Below are 27,787 nucleotides of genomic sequence, written 5' to 3'. Positions count from 1 at the left end.
TGAGCTTCATTGTTCAAATTTAACTTGACTACCCTTTGTTGTTATAATTGCTCCTAAGTTGAAATGGTTGTTAAACCTGCTCAACCATCCATAATCGAACTGCAATTTGTAATGGATAGAGGGATATTTAAAGAATTTGACACAACTCCACGACAAGACGGTGTGACGTACAAGGCACTTGTATGTTCATCAAAGGTCAAGGTCTCATTTAAACGTCGTTTGTCAAAATGCTTTGTACTTGTCATGCATACATGATGCATAGAGGTCTCCTTAAATAACTTGTCCCAACTGTTCTCCTACACAAGATGGCGTGTTCAGTACAAAATCCAGGTATGTACGTCAAAGTTCGATTTTAAAATAATTTGACACAAATGTTCACCAATACTAGACAATGTATCCCTGCAAGAACCATTAGGTCACAATTTAGGATCATTGGTCTAACTTCGTTGTACTTTGGCTTGTCCGAGCTGTAATCAAGTCTTACATTGGGGATTTTAATATAAATTGGAACATGATGTTCGCCATGACTACACTCATGCCCGTAGGTTAAAGGTGGTCAAGGTCATATTAAGGTCATGGATAAAAATTCCTTGTATTTTCTCTTGTCAAGTCTGTTACTCGGTCATGCATTTCGGTAATTCAAAATAACTTGGCGCACATTTTCACAAGACTGTGTGTGTTACTAGCACCAATAATGTCCGTACGTTAAAAGTCAAGGTCACACTTAAATAAATATTTCTTGGATTTAGGGTTTTGGTCAAATAGCAGACCAGCGCTTAAGTTGGGACTAAGTTCCTCATATTTTACTTTTTTATGTAATTAAAGCAATTCAAGGGTCATAGCATTGAAGCGACTTGCTGATCTAACTGGCTGAAGCGACTTGCTGATCTAACTGGCTGTCGACCGTGGCCGAGATGTTTTGTTCTTAAAATTATTGTCCAAGTTTTATTATGATCGGACAAAAGCTTCTCGAGTAACGAACGCGGACAATTTAAGGTATGTGCAATTTAAGCAATTCAAGGACCATCACCCTGTAGTGACTTGGACGACATGGCTGGTAACCGAACGTGGCCAAGAAGTATTGTACATGTTTGAGTTATTTAATTAAGTAATTTAAGTTATTCAAGAGCTATAACTCTGAAGAATTATATATATATTTTTTTAATTTAGTTAACATCGTTTTGCAATATCTTTAGCGATATCCAAAATACACTGATTTCTTTAAGATGTCAATGAAAATTGATGAATTATAAAAAGAACTTCAGAGAACAAAACCTTGGCTTACCAGTGATTTATACAATAAGAAAGTAAACGTGTTATCACATTTAATATATTTTCAATAAAATGATTAAGAAATTGATAAACGGCGATAAATCTCGACATTTATTTGGCAGGCTTCAAAGGTTCAAACATACTACTTAAATTCCGTAAATAATCAAGGACTGTACAACACATAACTTTATTAATACTAATCAAGAACAGAAAACTCATGAACAGGTAAAAAAATACAACATACTTTAAAACAAACATGAGAATAAAAGTTTAATAAATAATGAATAACATGAACAATAGAAGTCTGTTTTTAAAGGGACTCTCAGACATTGCATGTCTGTGCCATTTTTTCGATTTTTAATGCAAATAATTAACGTTAAAGTACAACTTTGTATTAGTGATCTACGTTTTAAAAACGTCTTTTGATGTAACAAGCAATTATTTTACATTACACATGACACTTATTCTCGATGCATTTATATTAAATTTAGTCAGTGCAATGTTGGCAGGCGCGGCATCTGGTTCCGTCGGGAGTGAAACCGCTGGTCAAACCGGACATCCGTCATATCCGGCCATTTCGCCAGACGACCATCGTTACGAGTGTGGTCCTTTGGTCGCTTGAGGGTCACGCGGTGCTCGACGTCCATGTAAGGGAAGAGGGATGAGGCGCCCGCGGGCTCCCGGAAGGAGCGGGAGTTGCCACGCACGAGCTTCGTAGAACTGAGCTGGGAACCGACGCCGTTCCGGATGGACTTAAGGCGCCGCTGAAGGGCGTTCATTGTAGCGTCAACTTCCTCGTTCAGGCGCGAAGGCACCTTGGGTGAAATAATCATTGATATATGACGTCAGTTTCAAAATCATTTACAAATATTAGCAACAGAAACAATAAACGCTTTCAAAACAATTGAACACGGCTGTCGAAAAACAAAAAAGCAACATATTTTTTTTTTTAAATAATATTAATACGCACTTTCTATAATGCTTTTAGCTAATAAAGTTATTTTTGATAAAGCGTATTAAACTATTCGGAAACTCTTCAAGTTAATATACCTGCACAATTTTACGTTCTTTCCGCTGGAAGCGCGCCTTCTCCAGATCAACGTCGGCGTAACACTGCTGACACGTCCGCAGATCATACGCATTTACCAGCTGTCTGCAAATAAAAACAAAGTGATCAATAAGTTCTTCAAGTTTGAGGTTGTCTGGGTGGTGCTAGAGATTAAACTGAAAGCGCCACTCCATGTCTTTCTGTAATCAGGGTGTAGAATCACGGACAAATGCAGGTAGTAAACTTTCCATTCCTTGGGAGTGTTCGTTATACAGTCCACCACACGGTACACGTCTTTCTGTAAGCATGTTGTAAAATCACGGACCATTACCGGTATTCAAATTCTATCCCACCGGATATTTTGCGGGTTGCACGTTCCCACAGTGACAACGTATTTCTGCCATATCCGGTACTCAACTTTCTTACTCCCCAAAAGTGTACGAGGTCCGCTTAAGTCCACCACAGCTTCTACCACCGCACATAGAACCATGGACCAGATTAGGTACTGACCTTTCTATCTCACCGAGAGTGTCCGACGTCCGTTGCAGGTCCTGTCTGTGTCCACCTACGTCGTCTTTCATATCCTCAAGCCGGTCAACCACAACGTCAACGTCTTTCTGTAATCAGGGTACAACATCAAGTTACTAGTATACAAAAACAGAGGGCTGCAATTAATGGGCTTAAAAGACAATCGTGATTGGGAGTACTCTCTTGATCAAATAACACTTCAAATCATTTCATCTCAAGAGTTGATCTAAGTCTAAAAGTACAATAAATAAGGGTCTTCGGCAGATCTACTGTCAAACAAAAACTGATCTGGGTGAGAAAGTAAAATTAAAAGAAAAATGACCTTCTACATAAGGGTCACCTTTAGATCAAAATTGAAGGGAAACACACAAAATGACGTTAAACATAGATGGAGCTTACGATGTGACACTGAAAAGAAATAAAGCTCACAAAGTGACGAAATAGATGGGTTATGGTGGGAGCTATTGGAAAGGAGAGAGAATGGAAATGGAGGAAAAGACAGCCGGAATGGGGGAACCTGAGTAAATCTCAATAAGAAATGTAACCTTGAACTTTTCGAGGCGACCTATTCCGGCATCGAGGGCGGCTATAATGGCGGACGTCTGAGCGACCAGGTCTCCTCTGTCTGCGTCTAACAGCAAGCGCACCTGTATGAAAACGTTACCATGGTTACAGGGATGAGTGTTAAAAGGACATTGGAACGCAGCACCAAATCGGAAACCGCTAACACTAAATCGGAACACCGGCCATTCTCCATCGAATCCAACCACGGATATTACCGGTACACCAGTTCGTAAAATTAATGTTTATATTAATTAATTGTTTTGTTTTGACGTGAATCTGTATCAAGCTGCCATGGTTGTCAATGAGGTGTATATGAGCATACATAGATAAGATTCCTGACAATAAATTTAAGTCCTTATAGGTTTAGCTGCTAAATTGAAATTATTAGGCGATCTACTTGCAGTGTATTTGAATGTGAAGAATTTGGACATTTTAAACCGTCCATATACATACGAGGTTGTTTTCCATGGAAAATGGCCGAGGTGATTCGATTGTGCTTACACTTTTAGTGAAGACAGGAATTCAGTTTTGGCAGCACTCCAATAAATATGAGCTGCAGCGTAGTCTACATATTTTTACGACATTTTACCTTATATTGTACCTAGATATAATAAAAATGCATGTCAACAAATGAATTGTTTTTAGAACATTTTAAAGATTAGAGAGTATAGTAGAGGTTTTTATTGGTTTGTTACGAGATTATTGTGTTGTTTTTGTTCATACTGTAAAGGTCAATTCCTGTACAGGTTTCTGAAATCACACTTGTTTTCGTAAAATCCGTGTATGCTCACAAAAGATTGAGTGTCCATCTTAAAAGAAATGTGAACAATACATCACTCGTGCATTTGACAACAGTCCCCCTCGCGGGGTCGAATCCCATCAAGGACACGTTTTCTGTGTCTCACAATAAAAACACCGGTACTGGTTAACACCCAAAGAAACGGACACGAGGGTGAATTTATGCAAGCTCATAAGTGTCTGCATAAACTAAATAAAATAATTCAACTGAAAAAAACTTACGTCTTTAATTTTCTTAGCGTAGTAATTCTTGAACTCATGATCGTCGGCAACGCTGCAGTCACGGTGTTTCTCCTTCAAACACAAGCTGCAAATGAGCGCATGGTGGTCCCGACAGAAAAACTCGCACTTCCGGTTCGGGTGCGCCCGACAGAATTGTTTCTTTAGACGCGGGCGTCCGAACATTCTCACAGAAGCCGCTTCCGGTGATCACTGCTTGTCTGAAGCGAAAAATGAGGAACTTATGACGTCGATGGTCATTTTCACTTTTTCCTGATCCAATCTTTATGAAATTTACATTTCCTCTGCAAGATATGGCCACGTTAGAATCTTATGACCAAGTTGCATGTGTATTCGTCTCAAACAATATAACTATATATAAATAATGCTACTGGTACTTGTTCGATTCTTTAATTGTCTTATCGAAGAATATAGCAGCGCTGTTAGAGTGTATTCAATATTCCTTATTAGTTTGAACAAAACATTCACAAAAATCAACAGATAAGGTGTCAATACCTTTTCGTAGATAAAACATATTTCTTTTGTTCTGTATGTTACAAGTTGAAATGATGGTTTACCTTTATTAAGAGCTGGAGCTTATTTGTCTTAAACCCTACAAGTATTCTCTTAGTATTGGTAAATATAGCTCAACTTATTTTTTCCTTTATTCTGCTGTTATCGCAATTTTTTTTAAAGGAACTTGTTCATGGTTTGTAAAATGCACTTTTAACTGATTTTTATACGAAATAAAGTGTGACAAATCATTAGGAGTGTTAAAGCTAAGATACTGACGACTGGAACTCTCAACAAATCTTGATATATGATCAAATATTGTCTTTAGAGTCAACAATTTTGATATACTTTTCTAACGCAATTAAAAAAAAATGCTATAGCATGATTGGTTGATTGACATTATAACGTGATGCTTCCAATGTGTTCAATAAAGTTTTAAATATCCATGAGCGTAATATCTCTGTGGGCGAGTGGATAAGGTAACGGTTTTTGAACAGGGTTGTTTTCAATCCTGTTCAGTGTAGCCACAAACTCGACACTCACAACAGAAAATTCCTATTAATAGTAACAAATGTCGCCATCCGATTTACCACTAAGAATATAGTTTGGAAAAGTGCAGACTATATAAATTGCAAGCTATGTTTCCAATAACCGAGGTAGATTTGACAAAGCAAGAAGCAATCATAACGCAATATCTATTTAAATAATTTAATATGTTGAACTTAGATAAAGATAACATTAAAGTAGTATCCTGCGGCAAAAATGAATGAACATCGAAACGTAAACAAAGAATTACTATATCCACTCAAAGCGCATCATTCAATCACGTGACACAATGATGAAGCCAAGTGAATTTACACTCGAAGAGAGATAATCATGTAATGAGATAATGCAGTTAGTTAATCAGATTTCTCTCCCTTACCTTTGTAAAGAAGAAGCGGGAAATCCCAAGCTTGATTGATTGTCGTGCACAGTTGAAGCCTACAGAGATGTTTGTTTTACTTTGTTTTAGAAAACTTGATTGTTTTACTTGGAATCTGATGTTCTGCTGGTTAGTATTGATATGCATTTGTAGTCTTTTGTGTTTGTCTTTGGTTAGCAATGGATTGGAATGATCATTATTTCATTTAGCTGCATTTATTTAGTTTTATCATGTATTTTTACGCCATCAGCAGATTTTGTATTTAAAACGAGAATGGCAGTTCCGTGATATTCTTTTAGCCTCTTTCCCTATACTACAAATGTATTCTCATCTTAAAACCTGGAATTACCTAGAAAGAAACAATGGTCTCATTGATCTCAATGATCGCACAGTTTCCCTGCTTAAAGCATCATGCGATAGGCCACTTGGGAATAACAAACGTGCTAAAGTGCTGACGAGTTACTTGACGATATTGAAAAAGATGAAAGTTGCTGACCATATAGACAATGAAGGAAAACAAGTTTTGAAATTAAATATTTTATGCTTACTTTATTTTATATATATGCACTTTCTGTAGTGTACGTATAGACGGATGTTTGTGCGTTTATTTTTGAAAATGGAATTTTATTGAAATGAATCGATTTCTATTTTTGCTGGTTTGGTGAAAATATGAGAAATATCGAGGATTTAATAACTTTTTTAGGTGTTTCATCTACAATTGTTTGAAATCAATCATTACAATTTTCATCTTTTTAATTACGAAACTATTTCTCTTTAATCTGTTGTATTTTCGAAGTTGTTTTGTGAATAACAGGCAAACTCTTTCAAATCAGTAAAGTTTGATTAGTATATATATATATACTCAAATGTAACACCATATGATGGAGTTCTGCTTGGATTGGTTACATTCTCCATCCTTGTTTGCCTTCTTACACAGCGACATTAATTTATTGTCAATAAAATATTAATTTTTCATTTACCATCATGCTTCAATAAACCTGGGGCGGCCCCTGTGGTTGTTTTACACAGGGACTCTTAGATTCACTGTGCAACATATCAGCACCTTATTAATACACACATTATCGTGAATCATAATGGTGAAAACCCGTATAAAACCCTATTCATGCAGCGCTATCAGCGCTTTGATTTTATTTACTGTACCTGCGTGGAATCGCTCCCCACAACAAGCAGACCGATTTTGTTTTGTAATACATTAAAAAACTGCAATTTCGGTATTAAAGAGAAAAATCATTAACTTTGAATATAAGTGTTTATCGTGAAAATAAGGTTTCGTCGACACATGATCGAGTCCTTTATAAAGACGATGGGACCCTCTAACGATCAAATCGTACCATCGCTTTTTCGAGAAAAAACACACAATATTCTGAGCATTTCAAATATATCTTTCGAAACTACGAGCTTTCTTAGACAGTTAAGGCAAAGTTCATAAGAATCTGGATGTAAAACTTCTATTTAATTAGTGACAATCCCCAAAAGGAAGTTTAAGAGACTCGCAGTTCCCCTTTTTAGCTGAAACTCCTCTTTAAAACAAAAATAAACACAAACTGATATTTTCAATGTCGGTTACAATCCAGGAATTGACCTTAGGGTGGGCGTAAATAGAGGCACAACATTTTTGCACGCGCTTTTCCCTCGAAACCGAAATTCAAATGGTTGAACATTTGAGGAGTAAGGGGGAGATCTTCATAAACCTCAAACAATTGTAAGTGGTACATCAGTTTGAGCGTATCTTATTACTTTTTTCTCCGATCAAGTCGACATAAAAAGGAAATTTGGACGATAATTAATAATGTGTTGTTTTTTGTTTGTTTTGTTTTTAAACGTTCGATTTAACAGAAGCTTAAGGTTTCGGTTATGTTTCTTCCACATTTACTGGGGTCAACTTTAATATTAACATTCTAGTACTAGACGGGTCACAAATAACACAGAAAAAAATCTGTAATCCTACAATGCGGTAGCCGTTTTAGCTAATCCGCTGCGCGCGCACCAAGCAACGTTGTAAACAATATGGCGGAAATCGTCTGTCAATTTTGATGATTTATAGGGGTGACTCCTATCTTAACACTGCCCATAAACCGTGTATTCACCCCAATTGTTTTATCAAGATTGACTATTTAATGCCTAATTGTCAAATTTCACTGAATGGAAACCGTAGTACTTGAACATGAATGAAAGTGAAACTCGATAAACTCTAATTGGATTTTAATTGATTGATTTTTTACTAATTAAGAAATAATGGCTACGGGGAGTGCCCTCAACCTATCGCTGTTGTCCCGTGGGGTCGGGGAGGTTAAAAGAAATGGGACAGAAAAAGTTGATGTTATTTTTGAACCACAGGTAAATGAAATTGAAGCTTATATTTATTATTTAACTGTCTGCTTGAAATTGCACTGATCGATTATACTGTATATTTATGTAAGAGTGTCAGTCAACATACCTGTACAATGTAAGCACCAATATTGACATAAGTCAGTTTGTTTGCAAATGTCAGTAAATCTGTTTGACCAACAATTTGTCCTATATAACTGAATTTTAAACAGAAGCAATTCATTTTTATGAACATTTAACACTCATGTATACAATAAACAAACATACGTACATACGTATAAAAACATCAAACATTATTATTGTTGTGAGGTCAACTCAGTTTGTCATCCACAAATACCTATTATTTTGTTTTTTAAAAAGAAAGCCATGTCCATGACACTAGAAAATACCACTCAACATACTTGTAGTAATTAACTTTTGTAAATACTGCAGTAGTAGATTGTTGTGATTACTCAGTCTTGCTATTGACATAGCTTTAATAGAGATGTGGTTGAATGTGCATTAGATTTAATGACCAATATCCGAAACTTGTATTATAACCCTTATATTTAAAGTTTCATTTAGAGCTATAAACTTAATAATTTTTCTTCAGGATTATTTCAACTTTGTCGAAGGATCCCATGAGCGGCCTTTTTTCCTGCCCCCTCTGCAGCCACGATATGGATTCACCACTCATGAACCGCCACAGCTTTCCTCCAGGAAAGATGATATACGGTATTTAACAATCAGTTTATAAAGGTTAATCAATCATTGAAATTAACCCCAAAAGTGAATGTCCCTTAACTTTTTATATATGTTCGGGAGGAGAGTCATCATTCAAAAACACAAAGCGGTATGACATAACGGTCCTAGTTTCATTTCACCTGCTCATCCTGACAGAGGAAAATGGTACACGAAATGCCTTGTATATATAAGTCATGAAATGAAAAATGTAGCCCTCTTGGTTTCTTTATCAGGTACACACAAAGTTACACAAAGGATGCGGTTCACCTTCCGAAGACATTCACCACGCGTAAAGGCGCGCTACTTCTCTTCTCCGAGGACATGGCAAATCGTACGCGGCCCACAGAACATCACAAAAAGCACCGAGCCCTCGGTTTCCACAGCAATCAAGATGTCACTGACTCTACCAATCCCATCACAATGCCCGAGGAACATGACTTAAAGACGGTGGATGACTTGGCCAAGTCAATTCTGTCTTATGGGGGCTTTGTGAGTACTGAGTACTAGCTATTTGCTGCTCTATGCTGCTCTATGTTGCCCTCTGCATCTCTCGCTCTGTGTCCATGTTAGTCTGCCTGGTTGTAAAATAAGAAGGTGATAAGTTCACAAAAGAATGTGGTATCTTCATGCAAACAATACACAATATACATTTATATGCCACCATGTTGATTTGTAAAACAATGCAATTACTACAATTAAAATACAAATAACATTTCAACTGCAACCATAAGCGTTTAGAAATAATACCATGACTTACCTGTTGAATTATCTTGAATGTATTACATGTTATAAAATATGTCAGCTGTGTACACCACAGAAGTCAGGTGAACAATGACTTGTGAAACTCACAACTCCAGAACTGTAAAAACCAAACAATGGGTCTCACCTGATGACCACAAAAGGTCACATAGCCTATGTGATAACGTCCCGGACGTCCGGGATTGTCCCGGAAATCGTATCTCTGTCACGGAGTCACGGAGGGTGCATGTTTGTCCCGGAAAGTCATAAAAAAAAACGAAAAAAATAATCTCGGAATCGGAATCGATTATCTTAATTTTACCAATGTAAGTCAGCTATTTTGCCTGTCCGGGACACTAGTCGTAAAACACAGGACATGTTGACACTAATCCGTTAATTGGTACGCGTGTCGTCGAGGTCATCGTCAATCACCCGATAAATGATCTATCGGCCTATTGTTGTGCTTAACGAGTGGGGGAGGGTTCTTGTATACAAATTCATTGTTTTCATATGGATTTGTTTGGTCTTATGAATGATAGCTTTTAATTGATGAATTGATATTTTTCACACATTTTACCAACAAACGAGCATGAAGGTAAGTTCAAAGAAAGTGACAAAATGAGTAAAAAAACAAAATTAAAACACGGAAAACATCCCATATTCCTTTCAAATTTCAAAGTCGATACGTCGTTATACTTTAAACAACTTACGCGTCCATAAGGAATTTTAGTGTTTTGACCTTTTTTCCGAACTATCGTGTGTATTTTTACGCCGAAATAAAATGTGACATAGGTCAATATGCCTTCAAGCATCACTTATGGTCAAAGGGAAATAATCACAATTTAGTTCTGGCCTGGTTACAATTCTTTTGTGGAGAACCTTCAGAGAGCTGTGAGCTAATGAATAAAGAACATTGGGATTAAATGATGATCAAGTATTTTCAAAAATTGATCATTTGCCTCCAAGTTTGCAATATTCAATTATGACTAAAATTGATTATCGATGATTGTTGCATTTTCGTATATTTTTTCATCTCAATATGTAGATATAAAGCTTTATATCATGACTTATTTCGGCTAGAAGTGTAGTCGTGGGTCCATATTCACTAATGCCTTTAGTCTGAGTTTCAGACTCGGGCTCAAAAAAGTTAATTCTTAAAAAGTTCTAAATATCTATAATATAACAAATTTTGCCAAATGTGCCTGATTTCGGAACAAATTCTACGTAGCACATATATCACTTTCCACCGTCTTTGCTCCTATAATATAATCTCTTCAACAAAATTAAATTTAGCTTATCTGAGTCTAAGTCACAAACTCAGTCTCAGAATGTTTGTAAATACCCGGTATTAAAGGGCCATGGTGAGCTAAATGAGTCAGAATGTGCTTTTTTATAAATTATTTACATAACGATTGTTAAAGTGTTGGCAACAGTTGTTTTTCATTTGAATGTGAATCCGAGTTTGATTATGAAATCTATAATTGATTAAAAGGGCCTCTTCTATTGTTTCTGATATTTCAATATTTGGATGGGTCAGCTAATTTTTCATAAAAAAAATAAAGTATTTATAAACAAATCTGCAGTTAAGAACAGACATTTCCATATCTTATTTCCGCAGGATGAGGGAAAAATGAACCTAAAATTCCTGCAGAAACAACGACGTTATGACTTTGACCGACAGATTCGACCAGGTTTCTCAGCTAAACGATATCTCTCAACATGGACCAAAACATGGGACGATAATGTCCTTGAAAAGGTCATCAGCAAAGGTAATATATATATGTAAATATTATACCTTACATAAATGTGTCCCTTCTTCATGTATATAAAGTTGATCAGTCTGTATCAATGTTTTTAATAACAATCCTTTTTTTTGCATTAGCAGTTTATATAGCATTTTTGGTCAGTCCAAGACTGTCCAAAAAAATATGGACCGCTGACATCATAAAACTGCTGAGTGTGGCTTTGTGATTTTCATAGCAGCTGTATGAAAACAGTAGGGCAGGCGAGCAAATTCCATGAAGCATATAGCTTATACACAAGAAAATGCATTCAATACTTATATTTACATTTTAAATAATTGTTCATTATGACTGAAAATTAGCCAAATATTCTGTAATTGAGTATTTGTATATGTAACTGACAACATTCGTTTGTTTTAAAGAATAGCTGATATTTGTAACGTCATATATCATTGGTTAAATGACACTTTATGTATATATGTATGAGTGCGAGTGTGCTTGTGTGCGTGCGTGCGTGTGTGTGTATGGTGTGTTTGTATGTGTGTGTATGTGTTTGTTATTTTTTGTAAAATGTATTAAGCATTGAAATGTTTACAAAATATCATTTTCGTTTGCCTTTTATGTCAACATTCGATGTAGAGAATAAATGAGAAAAAAAAAAATGACACTTATACAGTCAGACTGCAAAGTTGAAATAAACAATGACATCATAACTCCTTGTGAGTAAACAAAATTTATTATCTATACAAAGGACTAGGTGATTGTAAATGTTTAAATTCGTTATATATCTCTACAGGCTACTTGACAGAGAAATCCCTCTTCTACTACAACCCTCTGCTACCTCATCTATCTCGACGACTCAATGACGACCTCTCACACTACCCAACGCCGTACAAACTGTTACGCAGCATGCTGATATCACCTGGCTCTTTGTCAGGCTACACATTCTACAGGGTGCGGCCAGAGTCTCAGGAAACTGGTACGTAGCTTTAGTTAGTAATTTCGATACTTAATAGTCCTTGAAACGGCAACCTGTCACACTACCGGAGGCCACACAAACTGGGTTAATGCAGCTTGCTATTTGGTTACACATTCAAGGAACAGCCAGTCACAGAAATCTGAAATGATGCCCTATCACACTACCTGACATCATAAAAACTGGTGTATAGTTGACTCGCCAGACTCACTGTCAGGCTGCATGTTATACAGGGTGCAGGAAAGCTTTAGTTAGTAATTTTAATAGTCAATAAGTCTTGAAACGGCAACATGTAAAACACCCGTGGCCACACAAACTGGTTAATAGCGGCTTGCTATTTGGTTACACATTCAAGGTAGTCTAAGGAATCTTGAGTTGATTTATTCTGTATTAAACTTGAAACAACAACCTATCACACTGCTGAGAGGGGTAAGCATTAAGTTGGTCATTGATACTTCATAAACTGACTGCTTATCACAGTGCCCGGCGCGGTACAAACTGGTGTTAAGCATGCTTTTGCACCCAACTTACTTTATGGCTACATGTCCTACAATATATGGCCAGCATTGCAGGTAACAGGTTAATTGCTTATTTAGAAATAGTTCTTGAAGTAACGATCTGTTGCCGTACATCTTATGTGAAGTATGATCCGTCCTGCCTTGTTGTCTAGTTACGTGTTAATGATTACTATGTTTATCATACTTATTCATGTTGGCAATCTTTTTCAGACTACTATGACATCGCAGAGGAGGAAGATGAAGAAAGTCGTTTGAGTCGCTCAAGAGGTGCGGGTTCCGTGAAAGTTGCAAGCCTTGCTGCTGATGGTCATTTACATGAGGCAGTTTACAGCCAGCTGGATAAGAAGTCGCAGGCGGAGGTCCTTACTGACCTTCTTGTGAAAGGCGCTGTACACTATGCTCTGGAGAAACAACAGGTTTGTTTTCTATGGATGATTTTACATGAAGGTTAATTGAGGGGGGTGGGGCGGGGTTTAGCTAAGCCAGTATTTTGGAAGAAAGGTCAAGGTATTGTCATAGCATTAGTGTTGTTGTCATAATAGTGCCACAACTTTAACCTTCTAGTCTATATATGATCTCAAAAACTGCTCAGCAAATGGAAATGAACCTTTGTACAAATGTTGCCAGAGACAATATGCACATGTATTGCAAGGCCCATAACTCTGACCATCAGGATTGTCCCTTTTTCTACTGAAAAGCAATAGTCAGTGTTAGCATTCGCTCCACGACGCTCTTGTTGTTCTTTATTTTATCTGAACTTATACCAGAAAATTGTCCTTGTTGTTATGGTTGTAATATATTTTTTGAGATAATTTTCACAATCATGAGTATCAGACCTTAAAAGGCTATCTACTTTAACACAGGCTCACCTATTCATTATCAGATTGTCAAAAAACACTGTTTTTCTTCCATGTCAAAAAACACCGTATTTTTTTTCCATGTCAAACAACACCGTATTTTTCTTCCATGTCAAACAACACCGTATTTTTCTTCCATGTCAAGCAACACCATATTTTTCTTCCATGTCAAACAACACCTGTTTTTCTTCCATGTTAAACATCACCGTATTTTTCTTCCATGTCAAACATCACCATATTTTTCTTCCAGGTGTACGCAACAAAAATTGTGGAACTTCCTGAGGAGGAGACGAAGAATATTCCCAAGTTTGATATGCGGGATGCAGTGGAGGTTTGTGTAGTCTCTTTATATCTAAATAATGGGTTAAGAAGTATTTAACGCTGGAGCTCCTTTTAATGATTTGTCACTTCATTCTCCCAAAAATAAATGAGAACATGAATAGGACAGTTATCATCCATCAAAGCTGTCATTCCAAAATGCTTGTTAAAGAGATATTTATTTATTTTTCTTTGAAAAGCAACCAATACCGCTCTTATTTTGGCATTAGTGAGTTATCTTCCTTAGATAAGGACCAGAAGCTTGTCAAGTACTACCTAAGTCGTGGGATATAACTCATCTTTGTTGTCTTAATTTGTTGAGTGGCTATAATCAGGGTTGAGTTGAATAGGCCGAGTGCTGAATGAGAGTTCTACATAAAAAACATGCTTACTTGTAGACCAATAGAAAAATACCAGCCCCACCACCAGAAAGTTTCTGTGTTTTAACAGATTAATTTAGGGTAGATGTAGATGCAACCATCTGAGTCAAAATGATGTTCCCTAGGCAGCAAAAGTGTAGCAACTGGAGTGAATGAAGTGCTCTCTTGTAACAAAATGTTACATTGGAATTGTTTTAGGATCACTAAAGAGCTAACAACTTAAGCAACAAACCCCAGATTAAGTTAATACTATATATGCATTTATTGGATCAAGAGTTGGTCAAGGGAAGTAACTTGACTTATGGTACTCGTTGACATTTATTTTAGTAAACATTTTTTTTGCATACATCTTTTATCATTTAGATTGATAATGATGAAATAGTTATTACTTATTTTTATTCAATATTAGTTAAATAAGAAAAACCACAGTATTCATGTTATATAAGTATGCCAGTTATCTTGGAGATGTTAGAAACATGTAATCACATGACAAATGTTGTTCAATGCAACATGAATTTACAAGAAACTGTGTTCTTTTCTACTTGCTATGTAAAAAATAGCAGCTCTAAATAAAATTATTTTGCATTTTCTGAAAAAATAGGTGCGGGAAATCTGTCAAATGTGACATCAATTTGGTGTGGCTCAGGATTATAATTAATATGTACATTGATTCTTTTATAGACTTCTTAGGAAGATTGAGTGGCAACAAAACAATTCATATCACATCGTTGTAAGTTGCTGTACCAGGGGGTTAAAATCAACACATTTCTTGCCAACTTAAGCACTAAATAGCTATTCTATATTAAGAGAGTCTTTTTAGGGGGGCAACATTGCTGATTGTATTGGATTAATTTGCCTTTTTTCAATCTTGGCAGCATATACCACAGCCAGTCAAATGTTTCCATTTTGTACAATGCTTAGCAATAAACTGATTTGAAAAGACTTTCCTTAGATGGTGAAGTGCAACGAGAACATGTTGTTAACCCAGCCATGCAAGACTGTTCTGCCATTAAAATTTGTTTCTTATATTGGTGTTTACGATGGTCTGAGGGCAACTTTGTGGTTGCATGTGGCTCCAACCTGTCACATCCTCTAGTGTGACTGAAAGGTTAATTCCAATGCCAGAGAGGGAACTTTACCCCACCAGTCAGTGGGGTAAGGGCCAAAATGGTTATTTCAAAGCCAAAATGCCGAGAGATCTTGATGGTCACCCAACGCCCTGTTTAGAGCCCCCCCCCCACCCCCCACCTACCCCCATTGGTCTTAGTTAAGACTACATTGGATGACAACTATATAGTTAAGTCATCTTCTCAGTTCTCAGGCAGTCCTGGGGCAGGATTCATAAAACATCTTATCATAAGTAATTTCTTAACTTAAGTCCATTTTTTAATTTTCCTAGTAGAATTAATTATAAAAAAGTATATTTGTTCAATAAAATCAATGAAAATGAAGTATTTACAATATTTATTAAGTTATTGTATGAAATGTCCAATGAGAAACTTAACTGAGGGAAATGACTTGAAGCTGCACTCTCACAGATTGAATGTTTTGACAACTTTTTAATGTTTGTCTTGGAACTTGCCATTTTTATTTTGCATGGAAACCAGTGATATATGACTGCTGACAAAATATTTATGATAAAGATAAATTAAGGTTTATGCATTTTTCTTAAACCGTTAGTAACACTTTTAGCCATAATACATTAGTTTTCTAACAGATATTTGAAAATCTGTGATCTGATCTTTCATCAGCAGTCTTATATCACTGGTTTGCAGATATTTATGCAAAAATTGGCTGATTCCAAGACAAAAAATAATAATGTTTACAAAACGGTAAAACTGTGAGAGTGCAGATTTAAGATGTATTTATGAATACCAGCCCTATGTTCTCCTAGCATGTTGCATTTGCCAGTGGATTGAAAAGTCTACAGTCTGCAACTGTTATCTTTGGCAAAATTCTACACTTTACTTTCCATCACAGTATGCAATTTGTTTCCATTTGAATTGACTGTAACTTTTCATTGAAAGAAATCTAATCAGCCTTTCGCAAATCAACTTTCACTGCCTTTTTGCAGTAATTAAGTGGAAAATTTGTTTTTTCATCTTTAGCAAATATATTTCTAATTCATATGCTTCAATTTCATAGATGCGTTACGCCTTCTTACTCTCAGATCAATATATTGTAGAAGATTTAATTGATAGAGTCTTTATAGTTCAGAATTGATATAATGTTGCTTTTTGAAAATAGGATTAAGACGTTATTTTTAATTCTGTTTTTCTAATACCTAAAAGAGGAAAAATGCAAGAGTGAATAATGATATCATAATTAATAAATATTTGCGATCCAATATTTGAACTATCATAAAGTTTTATCAAAATATATTATCATTCTGAGTGCTTGAATCAAATGGAATATTGTTTATGGATTAATTTTTTTGGATTAAAAACAGCCTTGCGAGAGTCTTGAAAGTTTTAATTTTTTGGAATAAGATTTATTTCTGAATGGGTAGAAAACATTGTAAATATTTGTTGAATTCATTTTCAAGGATTTTTTTCTCTTTTTTTATGAAATGGGCAGTATAATTTATGACTAGATTTGATTTAAGTGACTAAAAATAATTTCAGTTAAGAATTATGTGTATACTTTCATAACATTTTGTTAAATTTTGAGCATGAATTTCAAAGACACAATTCATGATCATCATTTCATTGTATGCATAATATAACATGTTTAGAATATTGTTTGTTTTAATAGCATTTCTTAGTGATCGATATTGTTAATTTTTACTTAACCATTAATTGGCTGCTAAATTAATTGTTAAGTAAGCAAAAATAAATAACAAATTCCTTAGTGTTTACTCTAATGTCTTTATACCTAAGTCAGCATGTATAATTAATTAACCCACTTAATCATTAAAAACAAATGAATGACTAAATGGAAATTCTATTTTTGAATACTACTTGTTATTTAAAGTGTGTTTAAAGTCACGTTTGCAAGTAAAAACTGTAAAACGACTTTGATCATGTAGGAATAAAATTTCCAAAATTTCAAAACATAAAAGCCAAACCATATGAAAATTTGGTGGGTCCAGAGCTCATTGTTTGAGAGGAGGCACAAATGGAGACATGCTCCCCTCCTGAAGAACTAGAACATATAATATGGGAGGTTTGGTTTTCCCCTTAAAATGTTGGCTTTTGTTAATCTGAAATTGTACAGTCTTGTATATTTTTTTTCATATTTCTTCTTTGAAATGGGCATATTAAAGTTAAGTGAGACAGTTTAAGGGGGAACACATATGCCAGGTGTGATCCCCAGTAAGTGTTCATTGACAAATTGTTTGGAGAAAAATAGATGTGGAATTCAAAATTTTCAACAATTTACAATATAAATTTCATTTTAAAAAAAAATCAAGCAAAAGAAACTAGCAAATACATCTGACTTTACAGTATTTCAAATTCTTCCTTGCAACAACTATTTTCTGTAATCAACTCATCAAAATAGTCTATTGCCTTTGTTTATAGCTCGCATAATGATATACTTGATAAACAGTTAAAAGACTCCTGGCATTTAAATCAATTATCAAATTCTAAATGGTGATTTAAGGGCTGGGTAGCTCACACAATTCTTAATTAGAGACACACACTCTTTTGAATTTCTGTGGGAAAAATCTTGGATGTTGCACGGATTTGAATTTCAAATTTAAAGGATACCAAAGAAGGAAATTGTGTGAACGTGTATAATATGAGTGCTCGGAATTTTTCATTATTAGAATAATTAAAGTAAAGGTCTTGAATTATACCTCTGATATTAATGTGCATTCCATGTTAAATTAATTGGATGGAAAATTTATTAAGAACTTAATGTATTTTGTGGAAAATATATGGAAAAAAGTTTACTCAGCTGCACTGGGATGTATATTTTTTTTAGAAAAAGATGTTCTTTTGGATTTAGAATATAAATTTCATGTGGAAGATGCTTTTAATACATGATTTATTTATTTGAATTGATAAATGTATCATCTTTCATGTGTTTTCCTTCCGTGCGATATAATACATGAGCTTATATTAATTTCAGTAACATTATCTTGTTCAATTAAATGTACACATTGCAAAGCGTGTATTGCTAGTGTCTTTAAAACTGGTCTGTTATAATGTCTTGTGTCATCACTGTTGTTTAAGTCGTTACTTTCAAAAACTTAAATGATGACCATACATGGAAAATTTAATGTTAACAATACACATTTATGCAATAAGCTCAGTAACTCTGGCAAGAGTCTTTAGTGAGTTGTTTCCCTTGGTTAAATAAGAAGAGTGGCGGAGCACTGTGATGTTCCTTTTTCATAAAAATTATAATGATATTTTTTATTAACTGTTAATAACTTATTTAAATACCGATAGTTGATTCTAACGCATTTGTGTGCGAAAAATAGGACTAAGGTTCATGAAGTCATACCAAAATGTCAAGTGAAAGTGAAATGAATGAGAAAATAATTTCTGTCTTATTAATTGAACTATGACACATAACCTGGACTTTATTTGAAGCACTCTTGACGTCGGAATTACGGGTACATTGTATCAGGTTCTTAAGACCAGGGTTCCAATATAATTGCTTTCATGTTAATGATGTTATCGTAATGTCTTAATGAAAAAAATATCAATGCATAATGTTACTTTTCAATATGATATTGACTTCTATTGAACGTGTACAAAAAAGAAGTAACAAGTCTAGAATGAAGTACAAAATTAATTATATTATGGTAGATCCTTTGACAAATAGTTTGTTTTGTAGATACAATTGATCCACATTAATATTTTTTTATCAAAATAGGTGAAAGTATAGCAATTTACAAAATTAGGATTATTCTAATTGACAGTGATATATATAATGTATTGTAATTTGGACAAGTTGAGAAATATCAATTAATGATTTTAAATTCAATTTTTTTATTTGAAATAAAAAATGAAATTTATATAGACTTAAAATCAAATTATACAGATATGGAAAACTGTAAATTTTTCAATGAAAATTGACTGGCGTATGTATTGGCCAATCTAAAATTAAAAACAAGGATTATACTTATGTGCGCTAACGAACATATTATGGGATATATGCCATGATTTGCAATTACCTAGGACAATATTTTCATATCTTCTTTATTCTAATGTTCAATATAGCATGATTGATTTCGGGCTAATGACTTCGTGCTAAAAAGTAGGTGTTTTCTTATAGACATTTTTACGGCTTTAGCCAGCTACTGGACACTACTATGGCTTTTCTTAAGTATTGATTTAGGAATCAAAATGATCAGTTGTTATCTTTCTTTGCTAATAATATTATGAAAGCATGGTATTAAAATGTTATGAAAACCATATCTGTATTCTTATAGGGATAATTCCAATATCCTAGAGCGAATATGATCTGTAATCCTTCGTTTAATGGGTGGTATGAAAAATGGAATTTTTCTGTCGATAATAATTTTTTTATCATTACATTTTCCCAAATGTTTATAGAAGGATGACAGCTTTAATTCCATGAACAGATTAACAGTGAAAGTGATGATAATATTTTAAGGAATTCAGTGTCAAATACACATGAACCAAAAAAAAATGGATGTGAATATGTGAAAAATGCCAAAAAATCATTTTGAAAAATTTGGAGAATTTTACTGAAAAAGTTTTTGGAGATCTTATGAATTTGACAATTGTGTTTGTGAGGATTATAATCGTATGATGAAGACATTGATAAGATAACTGTGCAACAGTGAGGTAAAGAGCTTACTTAACCCAACTCAACTCAACTCAACTAAGGATAAATCCACTTAACATGACTGTACAGCAGTGACTTAAGAGTGCACTCAACACAACATAACTCAACTCAACTTTACTGATCAAGAGTCAAATTGGTGTAGTCATACTCAACTCGACTCAACTCAGGACAAAATTCAGCTCATATTGACTGAATAAGTAGTGTAATAAAAAATATATTTCTCAACTCATGACAACTCGATATCAACTCAGAAAACTCAACTCTTGATTAATAGCTGTAAAATAAGAGTACGCTTAACTTACCAGTAGCTCAAATCAAGGCAACTCATCTCAGGCAACTCAACTTCGTGTTTATACATGTACACAATACAGGACAATTCAACTCAGTGTTAAACTGTACAATGGGACAATAAAAGTACACTCAACTGAGGACAACTCAACTCAAGATGACTGTTGCACCTTTACCCCCGATTCCCAGAAAGTTCCTGGTCGGGAAGCCGTTTATTGCCTCACATAAAAAGACGAAATTAAAACGCACCCATTGTTACAAGCTACGACGCTTACCAAATGAGTTGAAGCTTCATCGATTGGGCTCCGGGTTTTTCAACACCGGGCAATTCCATGATAGCCTTATTTTGGGCTATTTGTTGCCACGAATGCCGGTAATTACAGCATTTTATGCATATGTATTACTCTTGTTATACGGTAATTAAAGTGATTTTTAAATGACATACATGCCAAAATTCCCAGCTCCATTATCAGGCATGAAATAAATATTCCGTGTGTGTGTTTTATAGAAAGGTTAGCAAAAGCTGTGCTTTTTAATAATAGCTTAGCAAAAGCTATGTTTTTTTCTCTAATAAGCTGCGATTTTTCTTCAAAGCTGCGCTTTTTAAAAAAGAGCTGCACAAAAGCTATGTTCTTTTCTCTAAAAGCTGAGTTTTTTTCTTCTAAGCTGCGCTTTTTGATTATGAAGATGCGTTTTTTAAATCAAAGCTTAGCCATATACTCTATACAGTGTTTTTTCAGTTAAAAGGAGTTTGACTAAAATTAAAAATAGAACATGTAATTTGCAGGCATAGGTTGATAAGTGTACTCTTAGTTGAGGGCAAAAATCCCCTGGTTTTCTGAGCAAAACCCTCGGGAAGCCTTCCATAAAGGTGGCCATTTGCATCCATATCGCATTACTTCACTTAACAATATCAATGTCGCAATTGCTTCCCTTGACTAATAGTGTTTGGGACTTTTTATTGAATCCCATCATCGGGCACCCCTTACACTCCGCTTCATTTAGTTCTGTGGGATATTTTGCAAGGAAAATCTTGTTAGGATGTAAATGAAAATAATTAGGTAGTTTTATTGGTGTTTATTTATGTGGGCAACTTCAGAATATAAGCTGAAAAAAAAAATTGTGTTATTTTCTATATTGAGTAACAAAAACCCCAAACGTGAAGATTGAAAAATGCATTTTATTCTAAGAAAAGTTAACTCCCCTACTTATTTACCTGGTAAATTGAAAACGAGGTCTATTAAGTCAACTTTTTCGGTAGTACTTGTGCAGTATAAACTGAATTAGGAACCAGGATTTGCCTTGATTATTTTATCCAGACAAGTCTCGTGATGATTAACTATTGAAGATATTTTTTAATTAGTCCAAGATTTTTTTGTGAATCAGGCAAAATATTAAATATTTTTTAAAGAATAGCCACATAGTAGTTTTATTAAAATAGTTCATGATGTCCATTCCATTTTATGCTAAACTTCAGCGTGGTGTCCTGTCGCAAATGTAACCTGTGCTAATATACTTGTGTAGCAAGACCCATAAATCTGGCTCAGATTTTGTTGAATTATGCCCCTTTATTTATTTCAGTCTATGCTACAGTCCAGTGAACAGCGTGGAGTTCCAGCCCAAGTTTTAGACGCAGACCTACCAGAACGAGACGACCGCTCGCAGCAGTCTGGCTCATTCAAGGGAAGCAAACTCGGACAGCATCGAAGAGGTATTATCTCCCCTAATTTCCCATATTTAAAAATATATTCCCCCCTGATATTTATTGGAATGGTAAATTCTAATAGGCCAGTGAAACAGAATTTTTAGGTTCTAATCTGAATTTGGATATATTGCTATGGGTGGACAGAACTAATTTTTACTCATCTTATTTCGAGGCCTTGGATATAAATAAAAAATTAATCAAGATATTTGAATGAAACTTGGTACACAAGTTGCCAGACACAATATGCTCATATAAAGCAAGGCTTTAGTTATTGTTGAAATATGCCCTTTGTTAGACTGAGAAATAAAAACAGACAAATACTGAGAGCTTTTTGAGAGGCGCACAAAGTTTGAATAATTTTTTTGATAATTTCTAGCCACAACCAGATTTTTTTTTTCAAATAAATAAATGGTTCAGACAAGGCTTAATCCTAGAAGAATCTAAAAAATCTTTGGCCTAATAGACATCTTATTATAGTCTGCTAAAATGTAGACAATATTGAAGGTGGCAGATTTTTGTGATGTTTTAAACAAGAGTACCCTAGTTTGGATGCAAAAGCTCATCTGTTTTAGGGAAACTTTATCAAGGAAATTTAAATTATGTGATATAATATTATCAAATAATATTAGTTTTCTGAGGCAGTAATTCATTTGAAAGTCTGTGTGAATGCGTCCCTTGACATTGTTGAAAAATAGGGTTTTAGGCAGGTTTTAAAAAGGGCAGGTTGCTGCAGAAAAGCGTCATGGTGCTAAGGGGAAAAAGGGTCCATTTTATTGGGCTTTGAAAAACATAAATATTATCAATTTGACGAAAAATGTTGCAGATGTGTTTTATTGAAGAAGTTTTTGGTATATTAACTTTGTGTGTATTTATAATCATATATCAAGCTTTTTTAAAAAAGCAAAGGAAATATTTGGTTATCTAAAGCTTTTGATTCATGAAGGCAGAAGGATGCACATGAAGATAGAGAATTGTTACCAAAAAAAGGGCAGCACCCACGACTCTTTCTCTTAAACCCTACTCAACTGAAAATTCTGCACCCAGCTGATGCACATGTTTACGAATAATGGGTCCTTTGGAAAAACATTGAGTTGATTGTTCAGAATTTTGTTTAAGTTAACGACGTGATTTACGACATAATTGTTAACTTTTAAATGTGGAATATATAACGATATGCTCACATAATTAAATATAAACACCTACATCTGAAAATGTTGTCCCAAATCATTTTTGACATACAGCCAATAACAAGAGAATCCTGTAAACTTCCAGCGCAAAAACGATTTGAAAGTTAACAAATAAAAGTTATTAATTTCAACAAAATTCTGAACAACCAACCCAGCATAGAATTTCGGATGCGAAGTAAAATGAATCACTGCTAATCTCACAGGAAAAGATAATTATATTTATGTTATTACAAAAATGGCAAATGTGGAAACTTACAAGGTACTTTCAATCCAAAACAGTTGAGCAAAATTGTGTTTGTTATTTCTGAAGAGAGTGTGCACTGCATGTTAGAAACTGTGGTTGCATTTGGTGCATGATATGTAAACAAACAAATTTTATTCCTTATGGTTTCAGTGCGATAATGACTGTTTGCAGAATGATTTGTTATTTTTTGCCCCAAAATTGTTTATTCATTAATATTGTCTTTTATAGTTAAAACTTAAGCTTAAGGCAAAGAAGCTTTTTTTAAGGCTTTATTTACATTGATAAGCAATCGCTCGAGTAAATTGGTGAACAATTTATGGAATTTTAATCATTTTTTTATGATAACCATTTAAATAAGAACAAAGAAATTGAGACATGGTGAATTTTGGCACAAGAAAGACAACTCAAATTGACTATTAAGTCTTACTAATATTATCTCCCTTGAATATCTCCGCTTTTAAAAAATTAAGGGAGATAATACATTTTTAGAAAAACATTGTCTTTTTTGTGCCACATGCATCCAGTATGGTGGTATACATTTGTTGCCTCTATGGTGTTTTTTCCTTTAGAGTAACACTCTCATAGATTAACCATTTTGACAACCTAATAAAAAAATTGTCTGGGAATGAGCCAATTTTTGTGTAAATATCTGAAGACCAGTGATATAAACCTTACATGGACTTAAAAACTGAAGAAAACTGTATTTAAGACATGCATTCTGTAAACAGTCGGGTTTGTGTGTGTTCATGTGTAGTGGTATATGATAGCATGCCTGCATGTGTATGTAGTGTGGTTCCCTTTACGCATGATTGTGTCTAGGTCCGACTGGGGAGCTGTCAGTCACATGGCGAGATGACGCCTCCTCCCACAGTTCGGCAAGTGGGAGGGGCTTACCTACCACCCTGCCAGGCCCCGCCCCCTTGCCACCGATTGGTCACCAAGATAAGTCACACACTCAGCTCACGCCCATCGGAGAGGCCAGCAGAGAGCACACGCAGGCTTATATTGCACAGACAAACACAGGTCGGTATAATACACCCAGTTGTCATGGATACTTCAAAGACAAGTTTGTTTTAAAACTAAAAATTAATTTTAAACTCAAGAATTAAGCATCTTGTGACCATATATAATATTATTTGTTATACTTCAGTGATTTATGAAACTATATTCAAACAACTTATTAAAGTTCTTTACAAAATAAGTAAAAAAATAAAAATTGAAATGAAATTTAAAAAATTTTATTTCTGCAATGTATTTTCATCAGACAATTTATATTTATGTGGCTGATAAGATTATGAGTTGAGTGGGTTGGATTTCGAGGAAGACTTTGATTGCCCAAGAATTGTGATAGACCTCACTAGTTATAAGGGTAAAGGTTTGAAACTGATCTTTAGGCGCCTTAACCCACAGCCATCGAGAGCTCATCAGATCTCCCTCATCAGATTTCAACCATTTGCTTTTAAGAAAATAGAGCCTTAAATATATTGAGCCAATTATTCAGAACTTTGCTGAAGTTAACAACATGATTAACTAAATTGTTGTTAACATTTAAATGTAATTTTTTTAAGATGTACTCAAATAATTACATAAAGTGGGTATAGCTGAAACATTTGTCTTAAATATTGTTTGAAATATTGCAGGTCACAAGTGTATCCATTAAACTTCCAGATAAATAAAGATTTCAAAGTTAACAATGATGATGTTAACAAAGTTGTTAACTTATCAAAGTCCTGAGCAGTTGGCACAATGTCTTATATAATATGTATGCATGGGTTGTCTCAGAGTTTGATGCATGTCTAGATTTAAAATTTGTGTGTGACTTGTTTGTTTTCTTGTAAGATTTAAGCATGGTTTGTACTGTTAAATGATGAATGCATAAGTTTCTTTTAAAATTACTCCAGATAATTGTTGCATTGTGTAGAGTGATGAGAAATATTTGAGGCATTATTGCATTTAATAAATTGACGTATATTAATCAAGACAATTAACAAAATTGTCTACGTATAGGACGTACCCATAAATAATACTCGTGCAAAATATTAAAAATAAAATATAAAACCTCTAATGATGCAGTGAAAATTCTCAAATCAGAAAGCAGCGAAAGAGTTTGACTTAAGGTTTTTGGTATGTTGGAACTTTAAATCAATCCAAAAATCTGTAGATTAAATTGACTTGAAACTTCACACAAGTGTTCAGGGCTATCAGACAATTTAGTTTGACAACTTAAAATTATCAAAATGGAAGGCTTGAGCCAAATAAACATAACTCTTTCTAGTTTTATATGGAGTTAAGTTTGAATTGCGCTGAGCCTGTGATTTGTAAGGGTAGACGAGTAAGAATATATACTTAATAAATAATGGTTTGTTTGTCGGACATCACTAGGAGGAGATAGTATGGTCCCGCAGCTAAGTGTGGTCCCGGCCACACCCCAACTTTCTACTGAAGCTGTGGTAGGGGTTAAGGACCCCTCATTTTTGCCTCTCCATGAGGAGATTACGGAGGTGTTTGGGCAGGATAGTGCAAGTGAAGGTAGTCTGCGTGACCCCTGGATGACCTTGAACTTGTTACTAGCATCATCACACTGTTATCAGAATGTCACTTGCTCACTTCGATCCTTCACTGATATATCATTCTTTCACTGAGTACCCAGACATCACAGTAATATCAGAATGTCACTTGTTCCCTTGAATTCTTCACTGATATATCACCCAGATATCAAAATGTCACTTGTTCACAAATTTCTTCTCAGATATATTATTTTTTCACAGAGTACCAAGATATCAAATTGATATCAGAATGTCACTTGATGACAAAGTTCTTCACTTTTATATTATTTTTCACTATCATTATTATCAGAGCTCTGTGATATAAAACTTATATCAGAATGTCACTTGTCCACTTGAATTTTTTACTAGTGTACACAGACACTAATATCAGAATGTTAATTGTGGATTCTTCACTGAGATATCACCCAGATATCAGAATGCCACTGGTTTACAAAGTTCTTCACTGATGTATCATTTTTACTGGGTTCTGAGATTTCAAACTGATATCAGAATGTTCACAATGTTTTTTTCACTGATTTATCAATCTTTCACTGATATCAGAATGTCAATTGTTTACTACGATTCGTCACTGATATATCAATCTTTCACTGAGTTCTTAGATATCAAATGATATCAGAATGTCACTTGTTCACTTGGATTATTCACTGATATACCAATCTTTCACTGAGTTCTGAGAGATCAAACTGATATCAGAATGTCACTTGTTCACTTGGATTCTTCACTGATATTTCAATCTTTCACTGGGTTTCCAGATATCAAACTGATATCAGAATGTCACTTGTTCACAAAGTTCTTCACTGATATATGAATCTTTCTCTGAGTTCTGAGAGATCAAACTGATGTCACTGATATATCAATCTTTTGCTGAGTTTTAGATATCAAACTGATATCAGAATGTCATTTGTTCACAAATTTCTTCACTAATATATAACTTTTTCACTGAGTACCGAGGTGTCAAACTGATATCAGAATGTCACTTAATCACAGAGTTCTTCACTGATATATCATTTTTTCATTGAGTTCTGAGATATAAAACTGATATCAGAATGTCACTTATTCACTTGGATTCTTCACTTATATATCAATCTTTAACTGAGTTCCCAGATATCGCACTGATCTCAGAATGTCACTTATTCATAAAGTTCTTCACTGATATATCATTCTTTCACTGAGTACCCAGATATCAAACTGATTTCAGAATGTCAATTGTTCACAAATGTCTTTACTGATATATCAATCTTTCACTGAGTACCCAGATATCACACTGATCTCAAAAGGCCAATTGTTGGCATTTCTAAGGGTCCTCCCATTTCTTCATTTCACGGTTAAGTTCATTATTTGTATTTTTCTGGTTTACTTACTGGGAGAAAGTACTACCTGAGTGCTGTGAATTTAGGGTTGAGAAACTAAAGCAAGCCTGTTTTTAAACCTTCAATGCAGGTATGTTTTAATGCTCTTAAAATGCTTCAATCCCAGGAGCATGAATAGGGCCTTGCCTCTCTGACCCCCAACCCCAACACACTGCCCTGACTCTGCCAAGGGGCCTTAAAGCCCTGGACCCCACA

The 27,787-nt window shown here is 34.7% G+C and overlaps 2 protein-coding genes across 13 annotated transcripts in view; one reads left to right on the top strand and one right to left on the bottom strand.

Moving 5' to 3' along the window:
* Window positions 1-1,379: 1,379 nt before the first annotated feature.
* On the bottom strand, window positions 1,380-4,893 carry LOC128241835 (uncharacterized). The gene is made up of 6 exons (XM_052958932.1): window positions 4,828-4,893; window positions 4,433-4,650; window positions 3,394-3,495; window positions 2,831-2,937; window positions 2,323-2,425; window positions 1,380-2,087 (listed from the first exon to the last, which is right to left on the bottom strand). The coding sequence occupies exons 2-6, from the start codon at window positions 4,613-4,615 to the stop codon at window positions 1,764-1,766; spliced, it is 819 nt and encodes a 272-aa protein (XP_052814892.1). The 5' UTR covers window positions 4,616-4,650; window positions 4,828-4,893; the 3' UTR covers window positions 1,380-1,763.
* Window positions 4,894-7,893: 3,000 nt separating this feature from the next.
* Window positions 7,894-27,787, top strand: part of LOC128240716 (titin homolog) — an 84,855-nt gene continuing 64,961 nt past the window's right edge. For 10 of the 12 annotated variants that reach the window (XM_052957491.1, XM_052957499.1, XM_052957488.1 and 7 more), the window contains exons 1-9: window positions 7,894-8,222; window positions 8,806-8,927; window positions 9,170-9,425; window positions 11,293-11,443; window positions 12,213-12,395; window positions 13,121-13,326; window positions 14,018-14,098; window positions 22,101-22,230; window positions 24,475-24,678. In XM_052957491.1, the coding sequence (XP_052813451.1) occupies window positions 8,121-8,222; window positions 8,806-8,927; window positions 9,170-9,425; window positions 11,293-11,443; window positions 12,213-12,395; window positions 13,121-13,326; window positions 14,018-14,098; window positions 22,101-22,230; window positions 24,475-24,678 (1,435 nt within the window). In that variant the 5' untranslated portion in view covers window positions 7,894-8,120. Of the gene's footprint in view, window positions 8,223-8,805; window positions 8,928-9,169; window positions 9,426-11,292; window positions 11,444-12,212; window positions 12,396-13,120; window positions 13,327-14,017; window positions 14,099-18,133; window positions 18,245-19,975; window positions 20,893-22,100; window positions 22,231-24,474; window positions 24,679-27,787 lie in introns of those variants that run through there. The other 2 variants (XM_052957495.1, XM_052957498.1) reach the window with 2 other exon arrangements.

The sequence above is a fragment of the Mya arenaria genome, chromosome 7 (assembly GCF_026914265.1).
Source record: "Mya arenaria isolate MELC-2E11 chromosome 7, ASM2691426v1".
Classification (NCBI taxonomy): Eukaryota; Metazoa; Mollusca; class Bivalvia; order Myida; family Myidae; genus Mya; species Mya arenaria.
The sequence above is the reverse complement of the archived record's forward strand: the minus strand, read 5'-3'. Positions and strand labels throughout refer to the sequence as shown.

Bases quoted from the DNA above. Each gene is read 5' to 3' on its own strand.
- LOC128241835 (XM_052958932.1), bottom strand. From the start codon at position 4,615: ATGTTCGGACGCCCGCGTCTAAAGAAACAATTCTGTCGGGCGCACCCG. The intron at 2,938-3,393 runs GTTACATTTCTT...CCCTGATTACAG, and splicing joins GTCGCCTCGAAAAGTTCAAG to AAAGACGTTGACGTTGTGGT. The intron at 2,088-2,322 runs GTATATTAACTT...ATTTCACCCAAG, and splicing joins AAGAACGTAAAATTGTGCAG to GTGCCTTCGCGCCTGAACGA.